We start from the raw sequence: 26,328 nt of genomic DNA on the forward strand, positions 1-26,328 counted from the left end.
TTCAGTTTTTATTCCCTTATGAATCTAGTTATTGCCATGTAGACTCCCCATCAAAGGAAAAAAATAACTTACAAATCTTTTGTTTATATATTACACATTTTTTCTTTATTTCGTGCCTTAAGGACATTCTGTAAACAAATTAAAAAAGGAAAGTGGATCCATAATTAGTGTTTTAAAATTGTTGATCACCCTCCAAATTTTTTCCTGCCATTATTCCTCCCCAGCTTTGTTCTTGATTATTATATCACAAGTTCCTTTCTTTTTTTTTTTCTTCTTACTTGCAATTATATATATGGTAGTCTCCTAACTTTGTAAATTTTAAGAAGTTTTGCAAAAACTCAAATTGTTTGAAGTACGAGTAAACATTTCAAGATACATAATAATCATATAGTTTACGTGAACTATAAAAATTTCACTGTAAGGGGAAAGAAAATTTGAAAAAAATTCTCTTGCATTTTTTGACTTATCAAAAGAGAATACATTCCAAAAAAATAGGAGAGAGAAAATATAACTAGATCAGTGTTAGTATCAAAATTAACACGCTATATGAGCCAATCTAATTTGAGAAATACTAATTAACTCAATAATAGATAGAGAAATATTTTTATTTATCTTTAAGATTCTACATAAGTAGCAAAATTTGAACTATTGAAAGGTTATTAAAAATCTATTTATGTGGATTGTATCTCTTAATATAAGATGGAAATGTGAATACTTTCCATACTCAAAGTCCACATGACAACAAGTAGGTTAACAAGGGAATATATTTTGAAAGTGCATTAGTTTGGGATAAGGTTATTGTGGAAATAAACTCCATCAAATAGGATCAATTTATTAAATACTAAATTAAACTATCAAATAGGTCAAATTTATTAAATATTAAATTAAGCTATCAGCCACCGGCCAGTTCCTTTGCATCCTTAGCCGTAACCCCGTGACATGCTTCGATAAACCAAAGGTTTTGATGCTCCGATAGTACTTTACTTTTAACAGCATAAGTACAAGAAGAGTCTCCAAAACTCAGGACAGGAAGCAATCGCCTCATCCACCGCCTCTGCATTCCAGAACTTTCTTTCGCCCCTCTAACATCGTACCATCTTAGACGACAGCAGGCAGCGGCACACTCATTCGTCCATCCAAGGTAGCGGAGACCCCAGAAGAGGAAAGAGAAAGAAATGTTCAAGAAGGCAGCGGAAGTGAAGTCACAACAGCGTCTATCTGGCGCCGACCGGAAGAAGCTAAGGCGAACTGTTGCAGCCCGCTTTCCCAATGCCTCCGATGCCGATATCGATTCCTTACTTCCTCCTAAGGTACTAAATGGATAGATTACTTCATGATGAGTGAGTTTTATGGACCATGATCAAGGATGGATGAGGGAAATGTTGCAAAATTTATGATGACTACTTGCGCAAAATAATTGTCGCATTTCACCAAATGCTGCCTTTGCTTTAAGGGTTTTCTTATCATCAGTTGGGCTGTGGAATTTGAGGATGATAGGTGGTTCAAGATTGCATTTTTTTTTCTTCTTTTCTTTGTTTGCACCACCACCCTCGGTGCTTTCACTAATTGGAAGAGGAAGAAAGAAGAAAAGGAATTCTGATGGCTAGTCTTTTTTGTTTTTTGGCTTGTGGAAACTAAAATTGTATTAATCACTTATAAATTACCATGAATCTTCTTTTGGTTCATCGATATATCATGGCTCGCTCAGGCTATGTAGCGATGACTACTGCAAAATCTCATGGTGAAAAGTGATGTTCTTCTTTGTTCTGTCAGTCTAAATAGAGTAAAAAGCAGCTTCTTGATGATTACTATGCGGCTTAAATGTTCTGTAATTGTTTATGGCTCATTCGAACAAACGTGTATCTTAATAAACTGGTTACTGAGTACTCCTTTTTCTGTCATCTGGATGCCAAAAATGTGTGTGTGTGTGTGTTTTTTTTGGATTTTGTGTTAGGTTTAAACTCGGATGAGGAATCCAATGGGGTTCGCGTATGAGGTTTTGCTGTTGAAAGCTTCTGCCTGATAGGATCGCTTTGGTTGCTTTGAGGATAAGAAGAGCAATTGTTGCATAACAGATTTAGAAAGTTCATTTATTTTCCACTAAATTGCTAATTTCCAAATGTGTAGAAGTTAAATTTGGGGATTTTAACTTTTTATACCCTGGATGCAGAATTTCTTTCGAAATGAGAATTTGTTGCCTGAGAGCGAGCTAGAATGAAGTTGCTAAACCTTATAGAGGGCATACCTGTTGGAAAATCCTGTTACTCTCTGCAACTCTGCTCATTTAGTTTTCCTTTATTGTGCAGAGAATAGGACTATATGCTGCACTTCACTGTATAAGGTCTTGTGTCTGGTGAGATAAGAGCCCTAATAGGACTAGATAGAATGACAAAAGTAAAATCTCGCACCATTTGGAGGATTTTTCTTAACAGGCTGTTGATGGGACCTGGGCTTTGGAATCATGACATCACCGAAATATATTTTCTTTTCCTAAATGGAAGTATGCCTAAGTTAGGCTCACAAGTCTTACTGAATAAACATATTGCTGGTTTTTCCAAGCTCATATATCCATGCAACGCCCTATTTTGGAATTCCTAAAACGATACATTCTGATGTGTTGTGCTGATTCTTGATGAATAAAGTATCAAGTAGTTATTTTGCCCGTCATATGTTTAACTCCGCTTGACCTGATTCGAATTATGACTTGTCTGGAAATTTAGGATTATAAATGAATTCAAGTACCATTTTGCTACTGAACTACTATGAGCCATCTGAACTTCAACTTCTATTTGTTTTTTGGTGGTGCAAACAAGTGTAGAGTTCCCCTTTCTCCTTCTAATATTAGATCAACAGCTTTCCTGTTCTGCCTTCATTAACTTATAGGATTTTATTCTCTCGCGTAAAGTCTTTTTGGTTCTTGAGAATGATGACCGTCCATAATCATATGGCAATGTCCCTCCTGCCTTCAACTACTCATTCGACTTTTCTCTCTCACCTCAGTCTTTTTGGTCCATGAGAATGGTGACAGCCCATGTTTGCATCTGCATTTGGCATGCCATATAAAAAAGAGAGGCCTTGTACAACTTAATTGTGCTCTTCCATCTGCGGTTTATCAATGATTAATAATCTATAAATGGCGAATCTCTAGTCTTGGTTTTAGTACTCAAGCGGATTTTGTTTAGGTACTTCATTTGTATTCTTCAGGTTTCAACTTTTTCAAAATCTGTGGTGCTCTATGCATTATCGATGTTTGTGACCATTTGAAGTTCTAGGCCAGATAGTCGTGCAACTTGTATTTGTCTGCATAAGATGCTTTGTATTTCAACCTTTTCAAGGTGCCAAAATTGCTTGATGTGTTGTTGTTTTCCTGATAGTCTCTCAGCTTTGGTGCTTGTTTAGCAAGTTATCTGACAATTGGAAGAAAAATTCTTTCTATTTGCCTATCCAGGAAGTTTTGATATTTCTGTTATCAATTTTAACTGAATCTATTGCTGTTGTAAATCAGGCAGAGATAACTGTTTCCAAGTATCCAAATCGAATTCTTGTATATTGTGTGGAGGGTGCCCATCCCATGTTTTTCGATATTGATGGGCGTGGCACAGAAATATTGCCCACAGGTACTTATTATGGAAAATCTGGCGCGTATTAAACTCTATCGTGTGCTTCTGTTCTTGAAGATGCTTAAACTAATTATGACCTTCATTTGTTTTTCTTAATTCATGTTGGCATTATCCATAGATTTTTTTAAGTAGTTACCTTTAGGTTACAAACAGTAATTAAATGTATGTTTTCAGTAGGAGACGAGAAAATCAGTATGTAGTGAACATTCCTTTATAGATCAAGTGTTGTTGTTCCCTGCTAGTGTTAATATATGTGGCAACAATTCATTTGACTCTCGTTCAACAAAGCTCACAGTTCAGGACAACACTTTCTCCTTATGTGAGGTGCAGTTGCCATTTCAGGATCAATACTATCTTTCATTTAGTACATATGACTGATCTAGCAAATACTTATGTTTTGTGAACCTTATTTTCTCAATGAATTTGTTGGTGTTATTTTACGTAGTTCTTTCGGGTGATTAGTCTTGTAGGGATGGAATATCACGTTCCAAGAAAGATGGTATTGTACAATACGTAAAAGGTCAGATGGGTTGGCTGTTTATTCTTTTCTAAACCACCACTAACGGGCATAACTTAAGATTTGGTCTGACAGAGTACAAATATTTTTGTGCTTGATTTGTTCTTTTTTCTCTCTCTTTTCATTTTATGTCACCCCACGCATATCAGGTGGCAATTTTGTCAGTTGTGCTTGATCTGTTTCTGTGTGCTTTAGGTTGAAATTTTTTGTGGCAATTTCTCAGTTGTGCTTGATCTGTTTCTGTGTGCTTTAGGTTGAAATTTTTTGCATTTTGGCCCTTTACATCAAGCTAACGTTTTCTGTATATAACCTTCGCAGTTTATGCTCTTTGGAAGGTCCCAGAACTTTTGCCTGCATTTTGGCTGAAAGGGGGTGAAGTTTCTCGGTATGTACTTGGGGGGGCAGATTTGATGTTCCCTGGCGTTTACATACCTGCTGAAGGTCTTCCAAATTTTTTAGCCGGGGAGCCATGGGCAGTGAAAGTTCCTGGCAATCCTGCTCCAATAGCTGTAGGCTCTTCGAACTTTGGCTGTCTTGTCATTCAGATCAATTGAATTGTCTAGAAGTTTTGTGTTTTATTGACACGGAATCAATTTTAATTAGGTTGGATTGACCATGATGAGTGCCACTGAAGCTTCAAAAGCTGGTTTACGTGGAAAGGCCTTAAAAATTAGTCATTACTATGGAGACACACTTTGGTAAGACTTGGAACTCGACAGGATTTCTGTTGATCAAGAATAAGATACATAATTTCTCCTCTCATCTGCAGGGAATCAGTAGAAAATCCTTATGTTCCAAATGCTGGTTTTTTTGAAGATGTTGTCTTCGAGGATCCTGCTTTTGTATCGGCTTGTGAGGCTTCGGATTCATGTGAAGGTGATGTTTCAGTTGATGATGGAAATGCAGTCAACAATGAAGAAATTGGAGATGTGGTGGATGTTAAAGATGATCAGTCCGCTGGTGCTGCTTCTACAGCTCTAACTGATGAGGCAAATGAAATTACTGAGCAGTTAGTCTCGGGTCTGGGTGATTTGAAGATGAATGAAACTGATGCAACAGATGAATTGAATGCTGTGGACCAACATTCATTATCTATTGAGGATGTTGATGCATTACTGGACAAGTGCCTTTTGCAGGCCTTGCACACAACAGTCAAGGAGAATGACCTTCCCATGTCTGGAAGTTCTTTATGGTATGATAACCACATTCTTTAGATTTCTGGATGTTGAATACATGATTATTTTATTTTCCCTCTTGATTATAAAAGCCATCATATGCAGAAAAAAACTGTTCCTATATCTAATATGACATCATGTTTCTTGCTTTAAACTGTTATTTATTTATGTCATCATGTTGGTTTGGAAACAGTCCCTGTGCCTGAAGAGTGGACAAATGCAAATTTTTGGATAAATGCTACTGAACTTTGTCTGATAGTATGACAATGTAGGTTGTTTGACTTGAAGCAACATAGTTGGTTCCAGTATGGCTTGTTGGACTGGTTTTATGTAATTTTAATTTTTTAGGTTGTAAATCTCATACAGCAAGCCCATCTATGGAAAAACCTCTTTTCTTCATTAGGGATCCGAAGATCTTTAAGCTTCTTGTAGTTAAAATGAGTAATTTTAAGTGTTTGAAATCGTTTAAGCTTCTTGTAGTCAAATGAAATAAGCTTGTTCCCTGGATTTTTGAAAACTGCTAAGTTAGCTTTATGTGTACCAAATTGGGGAAGTCATAATGGCTTTTGCTCTCAGAGAAGTACTATGCTAACTTGGACAACAAGTAGCCAGAAAAGGCTCAAGCATGCTTGTCAGTGATAAAATGTTATGATGGTTCATTTTTCCCCACTCATTCCAAGGCAGCAATTTCTTAGTGTTTGTTTAGACATTGTTCTAATCGCTTCTGACTTTCAATTTACGGCTTTGTCTGTAATGGTTTTGCTGATTGTTTGTTGTGGTATAGGTCAGGTCATGTGCTACCTTGCAGGCCTTCAGGTGTTACATTAGATATAAAGAAATCCTCTTACAAGAAACTGTCAAAGTGGCTACAAGCTAAAGCCTCTGCAGGACTTGTAAGTTTTGTCATTCTATGAACTTTTTCCCTCGGATTAACAATGTGCAGCTTGTTCCGTAATGTTGTCAATTTTTAATTGCCAATAGTGATGGTGGTTTTTGATGGTTACAGTATGATACTATATCAGAACAGTTTACTTAGAAAGGACTGAAGGCTTATCTACCTCCAACTTCTTATTCGTTTTACTGAAAATTTTAATTCCCTTTTTCTGAATATCTCTTATCAAGGAAAAGAAAAACAATGAGGTTGAGAATCCCTCGAGCAAAATATGCTGGCTGTTATAAGCAACAACCTTCAGTACCTCTGAAAACAACCTGTAAGATGTGTTTGGAAACACTATTTGGCAATTCCGAAGAAAAGAAAGGCATTTGACTCTATACAAAATGAACTTCAGTGGCATAAATTATATCTCAATGCAAAAATCCAGTATTCTGCTCCTTTAACTTAGAAAGTTGTAAATATTAGCACATTGCATGAAGTTTTCCTCTCTTACTGTTGCTAATGTCACAAAGTTTAATTTGCAAGTAAGCTGTCATGGTTCTTAGGGAAACTTATGACTAGGAGAAAGCTAGACAAATTATTGTAAGGCTTCCTGAAGGACAGGTGATTATTCGGTAATTACTAGACTTGCACATATAGCAGACATCTGAATTGAAGCCTTTACTATGCTCGATAATGAGGTTTGTATTTGCTCTACACTTGCACATATAGCGGTCATCTGAATTGAAGCCTTTACGACGCTCTATAATGAGGTCTGTGTTTGCGCTGCAGCTTACATATAGCTGTTCTTGTTCATATGGAATAGGCTTCACAGCTTACAAGTACTTGTTCTTGCTTATTTCTTGATACACTTGCTGTAATTTTGTCAAATTGGACAGATTTCAGTAAAAGAAGATAAACATAAAAAGGAGGTGACATTGTTTTCGGTTAATCGTAGTCATCCAGACTATGAATCCTTCAGGCCTGAGAAAAAGAAAGCAGTGAAGGGCGGACAATCAACTGTGACACAAGGTATCCATGACGGGCAGGCACCTAAAGTATTTGAACTGTCTGAGGTTTACAAACCAAGTGTTCATGTGAACCCTATTTTTATCTCTGTTGGTGTGGAGCTGGGGAAATTTTTTAGTGCTCCTGAAGCCTCTGATATTGTCTTCCAGTATGTTGAAAAACAAAGTCTTGTCAAGCCAACAGACAGATCCATGGTGACTTTAGATGCAACTCTTTGTGATGCTTTATACAAAGGGGCCATAAAGAAAGGATCAACCTATCCAACAGAAATTCATAAGAAAGATTTAGGATCAACTTTTATTAGTCGGATGCAAGCCCATCACAGAGTAACAAGGGGCAGTGAAACTGTCATTCGCAAAGGTGGTTTAAAGCCAATTCAGATAATGACTGAACGGAGGCAGGGGAACAAGAAAGTTACGAAACTTTCAGGATTAGAATCGTTTTTAATAGATGCTGAGGCATTATCTTCAGAGCTGCAGAAGAAGTTTGCTTGTAGTACCACTGTGGCAGAACTCCCTGGTAGGTCATCCTATTAAGCTTTAAGCTTCTACTAGCAATTCTTGGTTATTATTTGCTCGAGTAACCTGAGAGAAGAAAAAGAGAGAAAAAAAATCTGTCATGGTCATCATGCTAGATTTTTCTGTGATGGAGTTGTTGATGTTAATTTTTTGTGGTTTACCAGCTTATACTTCAAGATGCATCTCCTTGGTGGTTTTATGATAACGCTAATCATGGGTTTCAGTTATTCTTGTTTATTCATCTCATGTTTTGGTGTTAAGTGTTTTTAGATGGACGTTAGATACAACTTCAAGGTCAATGATTTTGTGCTTTTTCTTTCTAACTTGAAATCTTCTCTCCTTATCTGATCGTGATGGCGAAGACATTCTCTATAGCTTAGTCCCAGGGAAAAAATCTGGAGGGTAGACTATAGCTTTGTTTGCCAATGGGGGATGACTAAGGCATTTGCTCATGTACCATGCTGTTAGGGTTACTGCCCTCTTCATTTTAATACCTAGCTGACAATTCATGTCTGCTTAACGCTTTCACATCTATTTTGGTGATGCCTTGCACTTTTCATTTTTGTTTGGGGGAATGACTAAGGCATTTGCTCATGTACCATGCTGTTAGGTTGATGCCTTTTCATTTTAGTACCATGCTGTTAGGGTATCTGCTTAAGTTGACCATTTCTTACACACTCTCTCCATTCTTTAATTTTATAGGAAAGAAGGGACTCGAAGTTTTGGTTCAAGGGGGTGTGATTGATGATCTTGCGAAACACCTGATTGAGCAATACAGAATACCTAAGAGATATATCGAAGTTCTTGATAAAACAAAGAAATGAGATTGCAGGTTAGTTTTCAAAAGTTTTCAGGGATGGAAGATTTTGGAGCAGCATGACACTTTTGTAATTCAAGTTTCGCGGGCGACATGGTTTGCATCTGGCGAGATTTGGCACTTTTGTAAATTCCTTAATTAAAATGATGGGTTGATTACAGTAACCCTTCAAGGTTTAGCCCTGGGTTAATTTTGTCCTCATTTTTATGTTGTCTCCATAATCCCCACGAAAGGGGAGAAAAAAAAGTAAAAAATAAAAAGACAAAGCTGTTTGATCATGTAACAAAAGTCAATCAACGGAGGATGTGTTTAATGGTTAATGTTGAGGCTCCATAACTTTTTAAAGAAACAATTTAAAGTACAATACACACTCTTATATAATCCTCTTAGCACTTGCACCGTTGCATTCCTAAAGATGCTAGAACTTGAGCACTTATAATATGTGTTGTGTTGTGTTGTGATATAACAAGAAGTGGAAAAGTAGGCCGGATCGCATGCTTGGGGGTCCATATATCTCAATAATTTGACCTTGTGGAATCTATTCTATTACTTGCTGAAGCATATCTCAAGAATCTATACCTCGTGTGTCCATGAATTTGTATGTATACGTATTATTACACCATCGTGATCATGATGACACATCGTTGAATTGAATTAACCTTTTGTTAAGCTCAACTAGGTCTATATATGTAGTGACTGTCATAGATCACAAGTGGGATACATGTGTGCGTATTGTTGTTGTTGTTTGTTCTTTTAGGGGGAGAGGTTAGAATTCTGAAACAAGATAGAAAGAATTGAATGGCCACAAATGTGACAAGAGTCTTAACCAATTGGATATTCCCACAAATATCCCCTTCCTTCACTGCATGTTTCCTGACATTTTCTTACGAAAGTAAAAATTTCGGCAAATAAACTTAGGTCCCCGAGCTATCTTCAAAAGCCGGCAACTTTTGAAGACGCTCAGGACACTTATCTACCCAGACCTTTCCCCCCCAAGACCGATGTGGGATTGAAACCCCGACAAGGGCCAAGCCTCCACGGGCTGTTGCTGCTAAGAAGTAACTACCCCCACAAACCCGAGCTAGACGACCCAGTGGAATGTTTCTTCACTGCATGTTTCTGCTCTCTCTTTTTGCTTTTCCCCTACGTGTTATGTACGTTATATTTGTATATGGTTCCAAGTGGTAATGGCTGTTGAATTTGATGCCTTTGTTCTTGACGTTGCCTTCCCAAATCCCCATGTCCGTTCACCACTTACCTTTCTCTTGATCATATATATATATAAAAGAAAATGGTCTTGGAGGCTTTTCCCTTTCTCCTTTGCAAGATTCTTTTCTTGGTTTATGTCTTCAACAATCCTAGTATTGTTCCCCGATGCATGTTTGATTCTTGCGGGAATCTGATACCAGGAAAATGTTTAGTTTATTCGATCTCTGGAGGCAGACGAGTTGAAAAGTTTTCTTCTAGCAGCTGTCAGCAGGACTTCCAATTACCTTTTTGCTAGCAGTTGTCATGTTGCTAACGCTGATCAATTTTTGTTGTTAATAACTCCAAATAATGAGAAAGATGAACTGTAAATGAATTTGATAGATTTCATACCATTCAACCACACGAACCACATTGAACAAGGCGTGCGTGCAAAATTGAAAGATATTCTTCTTCGGTTCGGGGTATATTCCCAGTTTATTTCGGAGGCGAACATGAGTATAAACCACATAAACATGACTCAATAAGAAAAGGAGAAGACACCCAATCCCATAAATATATTCAAGTGAATGTTGGAGTTCCTTCCAAGCTGCGTGTAACTGAGAATGAAAGCTTACGAAACCAATCGAAACCAAAGCCTCCACCCCCCTTTGCCTAGGCCGCACTAGAAAAAACCTCCGTCCTTGTACGTAGCTAGCTGCTATAATAATAATAGCCTGCCTGCCAGCTCGTTTTGTTTTTTGTTTTTTTTTGGGTTGTAGAGATACTTCTAGTTCTAGTTAGTCTGTATTAGGTATAGTATCTCAGATTAAAATAAACAAACAAATATAATCTCGTATGCCTTTAAAAGGCCAGCCGCTGCTTCTTCTTCTTCTTCCATTCTAAGTCGGTTTCGAACCAATCAATATTCATATTCTTCAAAAAAAAAAAAAAAAACAGAATTCCCGACGCTTTAATTAGCTCCTTTCCACCTGCATCATACTACAGTTGGTTTTATTTATCCATATTCTGCACAAAAGCATGCTTAGATAGATCATCTATGCACATGCGGTTTTGTGTACGTACATGTGATCGATGCAAGTTTAATAATTGCAGGTTTTGTTTCTTTACTTCACTCCCACTCTCTCTCTAGTCTACACACAAGCTCCCCATTCGTACATAAATTTTGTATAAGAAACAAAGCAGAAAGTAGAAGAAATTCAGACAGAGAAATGGCCGGGAATGAATGGCTAAACGGGTATTTGGAGGCGATATTGGATGCGGGAAGTGGGAGAAATAGTGATGGCTCGAGAGAGGAAGAGAAGATCAAGAATCACAAATCCACGAGTCCTAGTTTGAGGAAGAGGTTTGATGAGAAGTTGAAGTTTGAGAAGTTTGAGGCTTGGAAAGAGAAGGAAGCTGGGAAGCTGTTTAGTCCCACCAAGTACTTTGTAGAAGAAGTCGTGAACAGCTTTGATGAGTCTGACCTCTACAGGACTTGGATCAAGGTCTCTCTCTCTCTCTCTCTCTTCTTCTTCCTCTATCACTCTCGCCCTTACCAACCAACCACACACACACACACACACACACAGAAGGAAAGAAACTGACAATTAATCCCAGCTTCGAAGACTTCCTTGTATACAAGTGTTTTCGAGTTTTTTATGCAGTTACTGTTGGCAGCTGCATGATGAGACGTGTGAAAAAGGAATATAAACAAGAAACGTAAAACGAAAGCTCAAGTCCCAAGTTAACCATGAAATTTCAACTTGAAATCATCATGCATGCGAAGTTGATAACAACTGAAATGAAGCTGAACAAGTAATGAAACATTTTACATGATGATAATATTCAAGAAAGACAGAATTGGTAGTCGAGAGTTGAATGAACTTGGATGGAATGTGGTTGCATGCAGGTAGTGGCGACAAGGAATTCTCGCGAACGCAACAACAGGCTCGAGAATATGTGCTGGCGAATTTGGCATCTTGCCCGCAAAAAGAAACAGGTCCCTCTCCAATCTCTCACACTACTTTAACAGTTAACACACAGACTACTTGGATATACACACTCTCACACATGTGTAATTTTCACAAGACATCCATAATCCCTACATACGGTTCGAAGGTGACAATAAAACCATGTAGACGACTTTGCAGTTTTACACGGCAATTCAGCAGATTAAGCTTGACAACTTTTTCTCCATGCACGATTTTGATGCCGCAGAAGAAATTGTAACAGCGCATGCAATCGCCATTTGGGAATCCTAATCCTTAATGGCGAAAGATAATCAACTACTGTACCATGAACAATGGCTCTCTCTAATGCACAAAAGTAGCAAATTAATCTGAGAAACAGAAAACGTGATAGCTACTATTAACAATTTCTGACAGACAAAAGGATATCACCCCTTTTCTTCCCAGTAATGGCCTCCCCTCCATTTATCTTTTTAATATCATTTGTATATGAAATCTAGCGAAGGGCAATACAAGAACTCAGAATTGGTAACACTTGTGCTCAAGACTAGATTGTCAGACTTACATATTACCTGCAGATAGCTTGGGATGATGCACAGAAACTAGTAAAACGTAGACTCGAGCGTGAAAAAGGTCGAAGTGATGCAGCTGATGACCTCTCAGAAATTTCCGAAGGTGAGAAGGAGAAAGGCGATTTAGCTCAAACAGATTTCCCTACTCACATTTCAAGGATCAACTCTGATACTCAGATATGGTCAGAGGAAGATAAATCACGACAACTGTACATCGTATTGATTAGGTATTTTTGTGCTCTGATTCCATATATTGATGCAAGCGGAAAAGGCCAAACAAGAAATTGTTCACAGAAAGCATTGATAAGTAACAGGATAAGCACAACACCTGTTGCTATTTTCAGGCCTCTCTTGACAACCAAATTAACAAAATTCTCAAACTGGACAGAACTTGGAGTAATTTATCAGCTGAGTTTTATGCACTGTTGACTGTTTACCATGCAGCCTTCATGGGTTGGTGCGTGGAGAAAACATGGAACTTGGCCGAGACTCTGACACTGGCGGTCAGGTAGTAAACGTTTAACAATTTCCTTTGCTACACGCAAGTTTAAAATCAGTCTTCATCTTCATTCTCCACTGCTGAAATTGAACAATAGGGAATGGAGGAAATGATAACATGTATACTAAAGACTCAACAATATCAAGGCCTTAAGATCTAATGAGAAGCAGACCTGAGAGACTGTAAACCACTTTAGTCAATGATTCCAGAGCAAGTTTCCATGCACGGCACACTAATTGTTCTTACTAACGCATCTGATATGTGAATTTTATGAAAATACTCAGGTGAAATATGTCGTGGAACTTGCCCGAGCACTTGCAAGTACAAAAGGAATATATCGAGTAGATCTCCTGACTCGACAAATCACATCCCCAGAAGTTGACTCCAGCTACGGAGAGCCAATTGAGATGCTATCATGCCCGTCTGATGGTTTTGGTAGCTGTGGTGCCTACATAGTCCGAATCCCCTGTGGACCTCGTGAAAAGTAATACACATTATCTTCGTCTGAAATAGAACACACATATTTTTGCCTTCTTATGCTAATTAAAATTATCTCACAAATTGTTACAGTTAGCATTCACCCTTGCTGCTGCACTGCTGCATCGTCCTTTTACACTCCAATCCTGTTAAGATATTCCAAAATTGGCAAATTGATTGTATTCCCTTTGCTATGTACCACAGATACATTCTAAAAGAATCACTCTGGCCTTACATACCTGAATTTGTAGACGGAGCATTGGGCCACATTGTCAACATGGCAAGAGCTATTGGTGACCAGGTAAATGCTGGAAAACCAACATGGCCTTATGTGATCCACGGCCACTATGCCGATGCAGGAGAGGTAGCTGCACGATTGTCTGGAGCTTTGAATGTGCCGATGGTATTAACAGGTCATTCTTTGGGTAGGAACAAGTTTGAACAATTACTCAAGCAAGGAAGACTCTCCAGGGAGGACATTAATACCACCTACAAGATCATGAGGAGAATTGAAGCTGAAGAGTTGGGGCTGGATGCTGCAGATATGGTGGTGACTAGCACAAGACAAGAAATTGAAGAGCAGTGGGGTTTGTATGATGGGTTTGACATCCAGTTGGAGAGGAAACTAAGGGTTCGTAGACGTAGAGGAGTTAGCTGTCTGGGACGATATATGCCGAGAATGGTGGTAAGTCAAATCTCTAATTGCTATTGTTTGTTTATTTGACTCAAATGTTGAGTTCTATCTAACAATGAAACGAACAAGTTCAGAACATCTAAAAGTCACACTTACTTACCTCAAAATGCAACAGCATTCTACAGCTTGTCAATGTTTTTTAGCGCAGCTGGCAGTCCTTGTCTTTTTTAGAGACACTAGTCTATTTTTTTAAGATTTCTGCAGTCAACATAAGTAGAAATCTCATAGCATTACAAACAGTAGCTCTGGATTTCAACTGTTGCATGTTCTTATCTCTATGCAGCATTAATCAGTTTGAGAACATGAGTTGAAGAGTATATAAACTACATTAATATCTGATGAACCACTTTTTAAAGTAAGCATCCATTATGCATTGCAGTCCTAGAAGAATATTCAGTTAGATCACATTGTCTGAAACATGTATACCTGCATCATCTTGGCAACCAATTTTCTTTGGCATTGCGTCTCCCTTTTGGCACACCTGTTACTAGTGAAAAGCTTGTTTCTTGATCATTATGTGGAAATAGGTAATACCACCAGGCATGGATTTCAGCAGTGTTACGACTCCAGATTCATTAGACAGTGATGGAGATCTGAATTCATTGATTGGACCTGACAGAACTCAGAAAAAACCTATGCCTCCTATTTGGTCTGAGGTTAGACACTCCTCTCTTTTGCACTGTAAACATGTTGGAAAAGATTCTCTTTTGTATGACAGATTTCCTTTCATATACATGTTGTTGGACCGAGTTCAGATTACACCAATAGTGAAACTTAAAATCCTTAACATCTCTAAATTTTTTATCTAATGTGATGTTTTGACTTCCCTGAATCCAGGTAATGCGGTTTTTTACAAACCCTCACAAGCCCATGATACTTGCATTGTCTCGTCCAGATCCCAAGAAAAATGTTACTACCTTAGTCAAGGCTTTTGGAGAATGTCAGCCCCTACGGGAACTAGCCAATTTGGTAATCCTGCATTTTACTCACCTCCAGCCAACATATTATTATGCTCTATCGGAGTGTATGATGATGCTAATATGACTTCCACAATGTCATTATAGACACTCATACTGGGGAACAGAGAAGATCTTGAAGAAATGTCCAACAGCAGCTCAGCTGTCCTAACAGCAGTACTTAAGCTCATCGATAAGTATGATTTGTATGGTCAAGTGGCATATCCAAAGCATCACAAGCAACCAGAAGTTCCTCAGATATATAGTCTGGCAGCAAAAACAAAGGTAAATCACTCACCAAATGTCAGTGAAATAAGTTAACTAACATAGTCAGGTATTAGGCCCAGTAAGCACTGTAAGGATTTAATTATCCACAGTCAAACTGCAATTATTCAGCCACTTCACTAGTTCTACTGGTCCAGCCGAAGAGTTAGTGTCTACCAACACTTGACTGTCATGAAGGCATCATCCACTTGAGAATATCTTAGAAGGGAAAGATAACAAGCCAAATTAATTTTCAACAGCCCATTGTGAACTGCTACAAGTAACACTTTCTTGACAACTGATTTCTCTTTCTGAAGGGAGTATTCATCAATCCAGCTCTTGTGGAACCATTCGGTCTGACTCTTATTGAGGTAAGTTAACACTTGCTGGTTTCTGAAATACAGTCTGCTATAATCATCCATACCTTTCAAGGCATGTTTGACCATGTGACCTTTGTAAGAAATCCGTTTTTGTTTGCAGGCAGCAGCTTATGGTTTACCTGTTGTTGCCACAAAAAATGGTGGGCCTGTAGATATTCTCAAGGTGAATTTCAACTGTACTTAGGTCTCAAGTGTAAATCCATACAACATGGACACCCAACTAGAATATATTCTCCTGCTAAATCACCGTGACTCTTAGCAAAATGAAATCTTGCCATCTGTCCTGTTCAAAGATGAACTTTATGTTAGGTCCTTATCAACAACACCAAATGGTAACATAGAAAATACACCCTGGTAGGTTTCTTTGACCAATTAGATTGATATGAGCAATGTCTTTCTTTCAGGCACTTAACAATGGCCTACTTATCGACCCCCATGACCAGAAAGCAATAGCAGATGCTCTTCTGAAGCTTGTAGCAGACAAGAACCTCTGGCTTGAATGCCGGAAAAGTGGACTAAAGAATATCCATCGCTTCTCATGGCCAGAGCACTGCCGTAATTACCTTTTCTATGTTGAGCACTGTCGCAGTCGTCATCCTACCAATCGTCTTGAGGTTGTGCCAGCAACTGAAGAACCTATGAGTGAATCGCTAAGGGGTGTTGAAGATCTTTCTTTGAAATTCTCTGTTGATGGAGAACTTGATGCAGCGGCAAGACAGCAGGATCTTATTGAAACACTAACACGAAAGGCTACCTTAAATGGCAAACCCATCATAAACTACTGTCCAGGGAGAAGAGAAGGGCTTTATGTTGTAGCGACTGATTGTTACAACAACGTGGGAATTGCTACAGAAACCTTACCTCTAGTAATCAAGAATCTAATGCAAGTTATGCATCCAAGATCAAGCCAGATAGGTTTTGTACTCTTGACAGGCTTAACTTTATCGGAGATGATAGAAGCATTTAAAAGTTCCCAGATAAAGTTAGAAGATTTTGATGCACTGGTCTGTAGCAGTGGCAGTGAAATTTATTACCCATGGAGAGATATGTTGGCAGATGAAGACTATGAAGCTCACATTGACTACAGGTGGCCTGGTGAGCATGTGAAATCTATCGTGATGAGGCTTGCCAAGCTAGAAAATGGAGCTGACAATGACATTGAACCATGCAAAAGTGCATGCAACCCCCGATGCTACTCATATACAGTTAGACCAGGATCAGAGGTAAGATTCCTTAACTACTCTGTGTGAAGATGAAAGATTTACATCCCGGGTTATCACAGCAGATATAATCATTTAAATTATCATGTCACAGACTAGGAAAATTGATGAAATACGGCAGAGGTTGCGCATGAGAGGCTTTCGCTGCAACCTCGTTTATACACATGCAGCAGCCAGGTTAATTGTGCTACCACTTTTTGCATCAAGAACTCATGCACTGAGGTCAGTCCTTATCATTCTGGTACTATCTGTGAACTAATAAATACAGATGAAACTAAAGAAGAAGAAGAAGAATCCTAAGTGCATTGTTGCCATGTCAATACAGGTACCTATCAGTTAGGTGGGGCATTGATATGTCAAAAATGTTTGTGTTTCTTGGGGAAAGAGGGGACACAGATTATGAGGATCTGCTTGTAGGCCTCCACAAGACTGTGATCCTGAAAGGTTCAGTGGAATATGGCAGTGAGATGCTTCTACATACCGAAGATAGTTTCAGAAGGGATGATGCAGCGCCCCAGGAGAGCGCCAACATATTCAGAGCAGAGGGATATGAAATCCCTGATATCTCCAAAGCTCTGGAGACATTGAAATGACTTCAAAATTGAACCTTTTCTAAGTTTTATTACTTTAACCTTTTATTTTTAGGGGTTGGGGGTTTGCCATGGCTAGTTTATGTCTGTGGCAATACTTTGTTAGATAAACAAATAACACGTGTAGTTTGTCGTATAAGAAAGCTGTATCTCATCATCAAATCAAGCACTTCATATGCTTAATGAATCCATTGAGTACCCTTACACGTAATTGATATCAGTAGAATATCCAAGACAAACGAATGTGCTCTAACTCAATTATGCACGTACGGGTCAAAAGCAGTGACAGCATGCAAAATAAATCATATAAAAATTACTTCTCAGTGAAGGCATATGTGATGATTTTTTCCTCATTGACTGATCAACTCTTAACCGTTGCAAATGTAAAAGTAATGACTCATGATTAAATAGCAATACATCGTACTTATTCAAATAGTAATTCATAAACTAGTAAAACCAAACAGATACTAGAAAAAGAAATTGCTGTTGTCATCTGATCAATGCATGGCAACTTCATCATGGTATGTCCTGCTGCTATTCCTAAACAATTTGCAGCTTTTTATTCACAACATGTTCAATGACTATGGAAGAAAGAGCATTTGATAAGTTTGTAGCCAGCATTTTTTCTAAGCCTCTCCATAAGCACCCAGTTCTACCCTGTATTCTTCTCCACAAGAACACTTGACAGGATGTGAAATTTCTTGGATAACAGAATAAAAAAATTGATGCTCAGTGTATTGCACTAGAGAAAATATGTCTAGCCATTCTACAATGCAAGTGATTATTATACAACATGCACCAATTTTAACAGATTACTTAATTTAGGAGGTTAGCAACATTCCTGAATTAACTTAAGGGCTAGCAGATATAACAGTGAACTGTAACTCTAAAACCATTGCGAATAGTTGCCGAATTCTTTCTACCTTTAAGGTCATTATCTGAAGTTGCAGAGCCTGTAAAAACTCGGCTTCCCCAGATTTGTCTGATAAAAGCACTTGAAGTTCCTCATCCAACAATTCAATATTCATTTCCCGAAGTTCTGGCTGAAATTACACATCCACCATTGAAACCTTTAACAGCTATTGTTAGACAGCCTATAGAAACTCAATATATAATCACGAGGTCAAATATTGTTCCCAATATGGTACTTTCCGCAGCTTTACAGCTGCATTATGAAACTACTAACCTGTGAACAGAATTTGCCAAGACAGGAATCCATTTTCAGAAAGAAATAACAGAAAACAATAATTTCCAGAAATGAGCTATTTGGACCACAAGATCTTTTAGAAGCTGCTGGAATCAATTTAATGCATATTACGTGCTAAAAAAAATTAGTCGAGAAAAAGTTACAGAGAATGCATAGTGACTCACCTTATATTCATTTAACTTCCCCTTTACTAGCTCCATAGCATGCTTTATCTGCAGCACAATAGCTTACATTTGAATTGCGGAATTTAATACAAAATACAGTAAGGATAATCTAATCATTATATGCTAGTCACAATCTAACACCTTATGTAAGAACTGTAAGTCTGTCAACATAGTTATGGTTTTCTCCTTAAAATGGGAGCAGGGATAATTCATTTCAGTATTGCAGTGTCTGGAAAAAAATCCATTTTCTGAATGTGCAAATGGACTACCATGTAGAAGCAAAAATAATCCACAACAAAAAGTCAACAGACACATCATGGAAGGATTATAATCCACTTTCAGTACCAAAAGGATAAAGGTAAAGACAGCAAGAAAATAAAACAACAGGAAGAATTGTAGTAGACATACAAAGACAGACATCTCTACATAAACCTGTTCCACAACAAAAAGGTAACCACTAAACTAGTAAGAGTGAGTAATAAAATGACATAGAATGATACAAAATAGGACAATTTTTATTTTCTTTTTGGGAGAATAAGGAATATGGCAAGGAGAAGAAACAAAATTCAAAAGGAGGGCATAAGTTTGAGCAAAATGGGGAATTAAGTACCATTTCCATAATTAAATAGCAATAAATTAATGCTAAATTACCCAGTACCCCTCCTTCTTTTCCTTTTGTTACCTTCCCAACTAATTTCCCAACGAACTAATTTTTCAAACACCAAGCAGATGTGAATGGCAGGGTGGCTTGCAATGCTACTCTGCACCGCTGCCACTACCTACTGCCAACTTTCTGATGGTAAAAATTCTTGAAATTTACTCTCTCTCCACTCGAATTTTTCAATAGGATGTGATTCCAGTATTCAATTTAACCAAAAGTGGATAATTTCCCTCAAATGGTGAATTATCAGCAGCTCTGATAATTTTTTTATTACATTCAAATCAAGTTCAAGTCATAGAAATCTGTATGACGGTACTGTTATCTAGTCTAGGCTTCTATCAATTTCCTTTTTCATCTCTAAATTGAGAGTTTACTAATCCCGTTTCCTCAAAATCCTAATCTTTTGGGTTCCAAAAGATACCTATCCTGAAGGAAATCAATTAGTTTCACCCATGTCGACCTTGAGTAGATTTTATGCCGAGATCGGATGCTGGGAGTAGTTTCAGTGACAACGTATTTGGCAGCGTGAGAAGTGCCACTCTCATATCATGTACACTTACAGGTAGGCCAGCAACGAATCTGGAAGCAAAGAACATGTGTGTCCTTATGCTATTTAACACTTTTGGTAGGCTCGGCTACAATGAAATGAGCAAGTGCATGAGGTTCCTCCATCTGATTTGATTAAGTGCTTGTGGTCCTTGTATTAAGCGGAAGAAGGCATCTGTGTTCTGATGATTTAGTTTGTGACTGTGAAATTGGTGGAGAGAGGGGAAGGACTTATGGATAATATCATAGATCATGTAATATTTTTAGATTAAATAAAATGTATTCAACTCCCCAATCTTGAATTTATCTAAACACCTGCCCTACTTATGAATTTTAAATCCTTCTCTAACCATATTCCCAATTCTTCCTTTTCTTTTTAAGCATAATACTCCATAGATGAAACAAATTTATAACAAAGCTAAAAGAACTAGTTACAGCCTTACTTGTATCCAAAATTACATATATTCACCTTGCTATTCTCCAAAACAAGATTGTATTTCATCTGCACCATCTGGTCTAACTCAGCTTTTGCAGCATCAAACTTCATCAGTAGGCTTTTCATTATGTTTCCCTGAGACTCTGAAGATCACCGAGCTCTTATTATAGTACATAAGAAGAAATTTTACATCATCCAGGGTAGACATGGTATTTGTCTACTGCTTCAAGTAAGATTAAGTTCAAGAAGGTGAAACATAAGACCTTGGCTATCCAAAAGTAATTGAAGAAGAAGTTCCATGATAGAATATTTTTTGTACCAGTACTCTTTGCTTTTTCATATTGTTTTCATGCTTGACTGAACCAATCCTTTCGACTGCATTCTACTTGATGAAAAATATGTGCATATCAAAGTGTCAAAGCAAATTCATGTTGCTTCCGCAATAATTCTGTCAATCTAGCAGTGTATAATTCAGCTGCGGTACCAGATGCTTAGTCTCTATTGTGCCACAAACATATTCACCTCTCAATGTAAATTATCTCTTCTACATTTTCTATGTTCACCAGGATCATATATTAGTCATTAAGGATTGCCTCTTAATAACCAATTCAACGAATTCCAAGATATCTGCTTCTAATATATTGAAGTGGCATGTCTCAGCAATATGTATTCTTACTTTAGATGATAATTCTCTAAGGTAGACCATTTTGATCTGCAAAAGAAAACATTCTGTATCCATCTAATGCATATGTAAAGAAAGAGAACATGATATTAAAACTTACACACCATCCATTAGGCTTACCTTCAGTCTCACAAATTTCCCGGGTGATGTTATTTCCCACCTGTGTATTTAAGTTATTAATGAAGTAAGAAGGGCCTGATCCGAAAAGGAATAATGATAACATAGGACAAAAGTGCAAATGACATTGAAGTTGTTTTAGAAGACTAGCTAATGCATCTTTCACAAGACATGAGTAGAGAAGAGCACAAATTAATTCAAAATAAACCTTCTGAAACAAAAACCAACATATACTTGTTTTTCCTGGAAAGTAAAATATCACTTAAGACCACCAAATCAAAAGGCCTCAATCAAAACCTCGAAGGATCAATTATTGATAAGCATGCAAGGATCAATCATTGATAGAAATTTATATTTTAGAGAATCATAGAAATTGTTAAGAGAATCATAAAATTATTTTATAGAAGCTTGCACTTTAGTGAATTAGATTCCTCTATACAGGATCTTACATTGACAGGAATTGCACAGTTCTGTTACCTAAAGCCTGGGTGCTGAGAAACAATGTGGAAATCCAACATCCTTAATTTTGACAGCAGCTATCCTCAGATTTGGACAAATAACTACCTTTTCTAGCTCCAAATTTTCAACAATGGACAAAGAAATGGCAAAATGTAATCAACAAGGAGAAATTCCTGAATTGAAATAAGCAAGCTGACTTCCTTTTTAAAAATGCTCTAGTTACTAGAATGTCTTTGACTGTAAAGTCCAAATTGTCACCAATGCACCCAGTTGAAAGTCCATTTTAAGGTCAATGAAATGTTAAACTTTCAATATTTGCTTTAGAGTATCACTTTACACATCGAATCAGTCTGCCCATGAGTGAGCTTTGCAAACCATTAAAATTGTTATATGCATGCATCTGCACAAAGTGTTTGTTGTTCCATCCATTTGATTGTCTTCCTTTTACTTTTAGACATCCCAAAGCATTAGCTGATTCATAAAGCAGGAAGAGATGGTCCAGAGATATCGTGGCCTTCACATATAGGGACTTTTACTTCTATAAGAGTGTCGTCCTGTTAGTGACAATTCAGAGGCATGCAGCTAATCGTGTCTTGCTCCATTTCATTCAAGTTTCATTCAGCTGAAACACATCCTTAAAAAGTAAAAACGGACCCAAAATGGGCTACAGGTGACAACTAACAACAAGATGAATGAGTTCCAGAAATTACCAAACCATTCTCTGTATCAAGAAAGCTGCACTTGTTAGCAATTATCCAGCCCTATATAGGAAAAGTATTCAATCAGGGATCAGAATAATAAATACAGCATGCCAACTCTGGATGACATATGCAGAGGTGTCAAACCTGTTGATCTTTGAGTTCTGTAATAATATCATCAGCAACCTTTGTGTAATATGAGCTGTCATGAAAACTAAATTCATTCAAAATCATGTTTCCTTTGTACACTATGATCTGTTATCATAATCAAATTGATCTAGAACTTTATAAAATTAACCACCCGCGCTTTATAAAAAAGAACTCTTTAAAATTACCTTTTCTCAAGCAATTTTGTTGACTGGGTGACTCTTTCATGTTGCATCAGGTCCAGTGTCTGTAAAAAACACCATGAAGCTATCAAAAGGATATAATAATTAAATTTGCTCAAATACCTTATATTGAAGATTGCTTGTTTTATTCTGTATATAATAACTTTTAATGTCTAGGCTGACAAGGTAATCATTTGGTGATTATCTAGAAATAGTATTAGGAAAAGGCAAGGTTCCTCTAGTCTGTGTAGTATCTGGTCAGGAATAAGACTTGCTTTCATGTGAGAGAAAAGTTAGTTAAAATAATTCTACTCTGTATCTTCAAACTACTATTTTTGTGTTGCATCCAAGGTACTAGTACTAAAATTTGCTCTTAAGGTTATAGTGGCAATAAATTTGATTTAATCTCAACTACCTGGTCAAATCAGGAATATGCAAAGCCAGATTATCATGTGCAGTAATATAAACAAAACTACAGAAATTGTCCCACATAAACAAAATAATTAGGTACAACCTATTTGCTTAAACATTAGTCATCTGTTTCGAATTGGCCTCAAAGTTGAACAGTAAAATACTTTGGGGCAAAACAAACTCTTAAAAATTCTAGCTCAATCTTTTACTTAATACTACTACAAGCACAACTTGACAAATTATCTTCCGTCACCCATTGTGTTGTCTATCATGACAAAATCAATTCCTTCTAAAGTGAAGAGAATTGACCAAGTAGATCCATCCTCATAACGTTCCCCACCTTTTCACTAGCCGCTTCTTTCTAATTAACAGTTTCTGCCTACAACATATGATAGAATAAGAAACACTACATATTCAAAGGTATCATTATAAAGGACACAGCCATATTCTTCACAGTGAACTTCACTATGTACATGCATGTTGCGTGCAAGGATATAGTATCCAGACTTTTGACTGCATCTAACAGGTTGATTTTAAGGGCAGGTATATCACTAGTCATAGGAGTAAGCATTTTCCAGAAAACAAATATAATGGCATAATTTTATTACTCCCAATGAATTTCCTATAAAAAAACAAGGTTTGGAAAGGGGATACACATAAAATGAAAGAACTACTAAATGATCAACCAGGCTGATATCCAAGAGACCAATTTGCTATGAAAACAGAAAATTAGCTAAGTGGTAGTTTGGAACAGAATATAGAGAAAGTGATTTTGGATCTTAAGAGGAACGAAAGGTACAAGGAAATAAAGGGTGTCAATTTAAAAACATGACAGATCCATTTGTAATGGAATAGCAAGGCAACGTATTACACTGCATCCTGCTATCTCCAAATCAACTAACATCATCACCATTGGTTCATCACAGAAATAGGGGTGCCAGAAAGCAGCAACATTCTCAAGCATGGAGTACTGTTTTATTTTATTCTTTAATCAGGTAGCCTGTACCCTTTTACCTTTTTTTTCCCTTTTTATATTTGATGGCAGGGGGTCTTTAAACAGGAGGGCTATACACAGATTTTAGCACCACTTCAACCTAATAAGCTCAGCATACATGCCACAAGAGATAACTAACCTGGTTCAGTGTAGATGAATCTAGTTCCAGTGAAGTTATTTTCCTCTGCTTTTCCAGAATCTGGGAACAGATTAGTCCCTTCTCCTTCATTATGCGATCTTTTTCCTCTTTAACTCGCTTTGTCTCATTTTTCACTGCAGTAAGTAGTCAAAGAGTCAATTGAGAAAGAAAATTTTTGTGGTGCCTTACATAATCTCCAAGATTAACAGGAACTAAAATATTATAAAATAATAGACAGAATTTTAAGCTCGCTGTGATACTGATATAAGAATAAATTATATCCAGAACCAACTTCATTTCTATCAGAATCTGGAACAGAAACAGAAACTAGTATCTCCACAACCCGCAATGCATGTAAAGAAAATGCATAATTAGAATCACGTAGCTCCCATCAGATGCGGATACACGTTCTACTATTTTAAAAACAAAAAATCTAATGGAAAATACTGGAAGCCGTCATTCTATCTAAGTTTGAAAAAAGTAAAGTGAACTTCGCCCAGAAGTTATAGCAGAAGAGTTAGCAACAAGTTGAGAAATTTAATTAAAAAGAAGGACGCAATAAAAAAGTAAATCAGTAGATTTGCCTGTTCGTGTAACTTCTGAAAACCTTGAATATCTTACTTTAGACATTATACAAAGTTCCATTCGAACTCAATTCACTAGCCCCTCCATGGTCTTTGGTTACGTTCTTTTTATTGATGCTAATTTTTCCAGACTAGGACCTCAGATGTCTTTTACCAAAGTTGAAATTTACGAGCAAAAGTTCATTAATGATGTAGCCATTTAAATCTCTTTTTTTCCCCAGTTTTTCGTTTTGCCATGTTTATCATGACTTGTGAGGCATCCTGGAGAAGATGAGCACTGAGGCCCATCCTATGAAGCTAAAAGTATATGGTGCACCTACAACCCTCAAACGGATACATGTTAGACACAACTAGAGTCAATGCAACCCAACCAATAGGAGGATTCATTACCTCAATGATAGTGTGAGCGTAACTTGAGCTGCTATAGTTTAGTATCAATAATCAATGTAGACTCAAGTAACTACATTGGTCCCGAACAGCCTCTAGTAACAATACTATGAATAACTAATAAAAGAGACAACAAGCATGAGCAGATCTTTTACTGCAATTAAAAAAAAAAATCTTGCTGCAATACAAGCACTTGTGCAACATAAGTACGATTTACGAATCCTAATTTTGTGGCAGCTATTCGATTTTGCCCACCAGTACCACTTCAAACAATACGAACTTGACAAAATACTGAAAGTTGGCCAAAAAAAAAATTTCATCCAATATGTTTCTTCAAAAATTTATGAGCTTCTTCTACAGAGTGAAGAGGAAGACAAGGCCAGAGACAGAGACAGAGTTACCAAAATCGAGGTCTCTTTCGAGATTCCGAATAGTAGTGAGGTGGATTTGCTGTTGTGCCGATAGCTTAGCCGCTTGATCTTCCACCTCTGAAGTTGTTAAATCCAGAAATTACGTAACGATAACTAAAGAAGTAACATTTACGCATCCAAATTTGCAATCAACACAACATCGCAATGAAAGTTGATTTAGCTTCATACAGTAGTCCGAAATTTGGGAATGATTGAAAATTTCTGGAGGAAAGTCAGAGTAAAAAAAAAAAGTTAATTAAAAAGAAAACACAGTAGGAAGAGAACCGGTCATTTGAGTGCGTAGAGTCCTCATATACTGCAAATAATCCTCCATTTTTTCGATGCCTGATACAATCGAATCCATACAACCAAAAAAATAAAGTGAGGAAAGTGTGGAGGGAGTAAAAATAGAAAGTTTAATTATGGATAAGAATCTGTAAGCTTTTCAATCTGGAATCAAAGACGAAATTAATCGGGCGTAAGACAGTTACCAGAGAGGAATGGGTGAACTCTTGGAATTATGAAGCGAATAAAGGAAAGCACAAAGAAGGAATTCTGTAGCTCTGCAAGGGTTGTCTGTGTCTGTGTGAGAGAGAATGAGACTGAATTTGGAGGGAAAAAAAGGGCAGAGGAAGTTGGTTCAAGTTGGTTCCGTTGTGAGACACTGGTGCATGCTAGTGAGATAATGCTCAGCTTGTATTGGTCATTTTTTTTAACAAGTTTTTCAAATAAATACAATGTTATAAT

The 26,328-nt window shown here is 37.3% G+C and overlaps 3 protein-coding genes and 2 long non-coding RNA genes across 5 annotated transcripts; 3 read left to right on the forward strand and 2 right to left on the reverse strand.

Moving 5' to 3' along the window:
• The first annotated feature begins 967 nt into the window (after positions 1-967).
• Positions 968-8,870, forward strand: LOC113715133 (uncharacterized). Its single transcript, XM_027239329.2, has 8 exons — positions 968-1,310; positions 3,506-3,617; positions 4,456-4,646; positions 4,741-4,835; positions 4,907-5,329; positions 6,097-6,205; positions 7,086-7,734; positions 8,436-8,870. Exons 1-8 carry the CDS (start codon positions 1,176-1,178, stop codon positions 8,555-8,557), a joined length of 1,836 nt encoding a protein of 611 aa, XP_027095130.1. The 5' UTR covers positions 968-1,175; the 3' UTR covers positions 8,558-8,870.
• Positions 8,871-10,292: 1,422 nt separating this feature from the next.
• Positions 10,293-17,544, forward strand: LOC113715118 (sucrose-phosphate synthase 4-like). The gene is made up of 15 exons (XM_072069354.1): positions 10,293-10,441; positions 10,852-11,243; positions 11,648-11,737; positions 12,284-12,504; positions 12,722-12,785; positions 13,061-13,260; positions 13,458-13,938; positions 14,475-14,603; positions 14,785-14,916; positions 15,012-15,188; positions 15,485-15,538; positions 15,648-15,710; positions 15,952-16,770; positions 16,862-16,989; positions 17,093-17,544. The coding sequence occupies exons 2-15, from the start codon at positions 10,968-10,970 to the stop codon at positions 17,358-17,360; spliced, it is 3,102 nt and encodes a 1,033-aa protein (XP_071925455.1). The 5' UTR covers positions 10,293-10,441; positions 10,852-10,967; the 3' UTR covers positions 17,361-17,544.
• LOC113715119 (uncharacterized) lies at positions 12,578-13,089 on the reverse strand. Its single transcript, XR_003453841.2, has 2 exons — positions 12,949-13,089; positions 12,578-12,856 (listed from the first exon to the last, which is right to left on the reverse strand). It is a non-coding gene; the product is annotated as an uncharacterized lncRNA (long non-coding RNA).
• Positions 17,545-17,731: 187 nt separating the features above from the next.
• LOC113715120 (uncharacterized) lies at positions 17,732-26,231 on the reverse strand. Its single transcript, XM_072069355.1, has 11 exons — positions 26,073-26,231; positions 25,867-25,926; positions 25,573-25,659; positions 24,201-24,334; positions 22,663-22,721; positions 22,475-22,529; positions 22,340-22,390; positions 21,174-21,213; positions 20,405-20,514; positions 18,729-18,776; positions 17,732-18,400 (listed from the first exon to the last, which is right to left on the reverse strand). Exons 2-11 carry the CDS (start codon positions 25,913-25,915, stop codon positions 18,209-18,211), a joined length of 825 nt encoding a protein of 274 aa, XP_071925456.1. The 5' UTR covers positions 25,916-25,926; positions 26,073-26,231; the 3' UTR covers positions 17,732-18,208.
• On the forward strand, positions 19,145-20,273 carry LOC140016124 (uncharacterized). Its single transcript, XR_011822464.1, has 2 exons — positions 19,145-19,527; positions 19,807-20,273. It is a non-coding gene; the product is annotated as an uncharacterized lncRNA (long non-coding RNA).
• Positions 26,232-26,328: the final 97 nt, after the last annotated feature.

The sequence above is a fragment of the Coffea arabica genome, chromosome 10c (assembly GCF_036785885.1).
Source record: "Coffea arabica cultivar ET-39 chromosome 10c, Coffea Arabica ET-39 HiFi, whole genome shotgun sequence".
Classification (NCBI taxonomy): Eukaryota; Viridiplantae; Streptophyta; class Magnoliopsida; order Gentianales; family Rubiaceae; genus Coffea; species Coffea arabica.

Excerpts from the sequence above, each read along its gene's own strand:
- LOC113715120 (XM_072069355.1), bottom strand. The coding sequence starts at position 25,915 with ATGGAGGATTATTTGCAGTATATGAGGACTCTACGCACTCAAATGACC. Across the intron at positions 22,722-24,200 it reads ATTCATCTACACTGAACCAG|ACACTGGACCTGATGCAACA; the intron begins GTTAGTTATCTC and ends TGTTTTTTACAG. Across the intron at positions 20,515-21,173 it reads GGAAATTTGTGAGACTGAAG|AGTCTCAGGGAAACATAATG; the intron begins GTAAGCCTAATG and ends GGTGATCTTCAG.
- LOC113715133 (XM_027239329.2), top strand. The coding sequence starts at position 1,176 with ATGTTCAAGAAGGCAGCGGAAGTGAAGTCACAACAGCGTCTATCTGGC. Across the intron at positions 4,647-4,740 it reads GCAATCCTGCTCCAATAGCT|GTTGGATTGACCATGATGAG; the intron begins GTAGGCTCTTCG and ends AATTTTAATTAG. Across the intron at positions 4,836-4,906 it reads TACTATGGAGACACACTTTG|GGAATCAGTAGAAAATCCTT; the intron begins GTAAGACTTGGA and ends TCTCATCTGCAG.
- LOC113715118 (XM_072069354.1), top strand. The coding sequence starts at position 10,968 with ATGGCCGGGAATGAATGGCTAAACGGGTATTTGGAGGCGATATTGGAT. Across the intron at positions 12,786-13,060 it reads ACTCTGACACTGGCGGTCAG|GTGAAATATGTCGTGGAACT; the intron begins GTAGTAAACGTT and ends GAAAATACTCAG. Across the intron at positions 13,261-13,457 it reads CCCTGTGGACCTCGTGAAAA|ATACATTCTAAAAGAATCAC; the intron begins GTAATACACATT and ends TATGTACCACAG.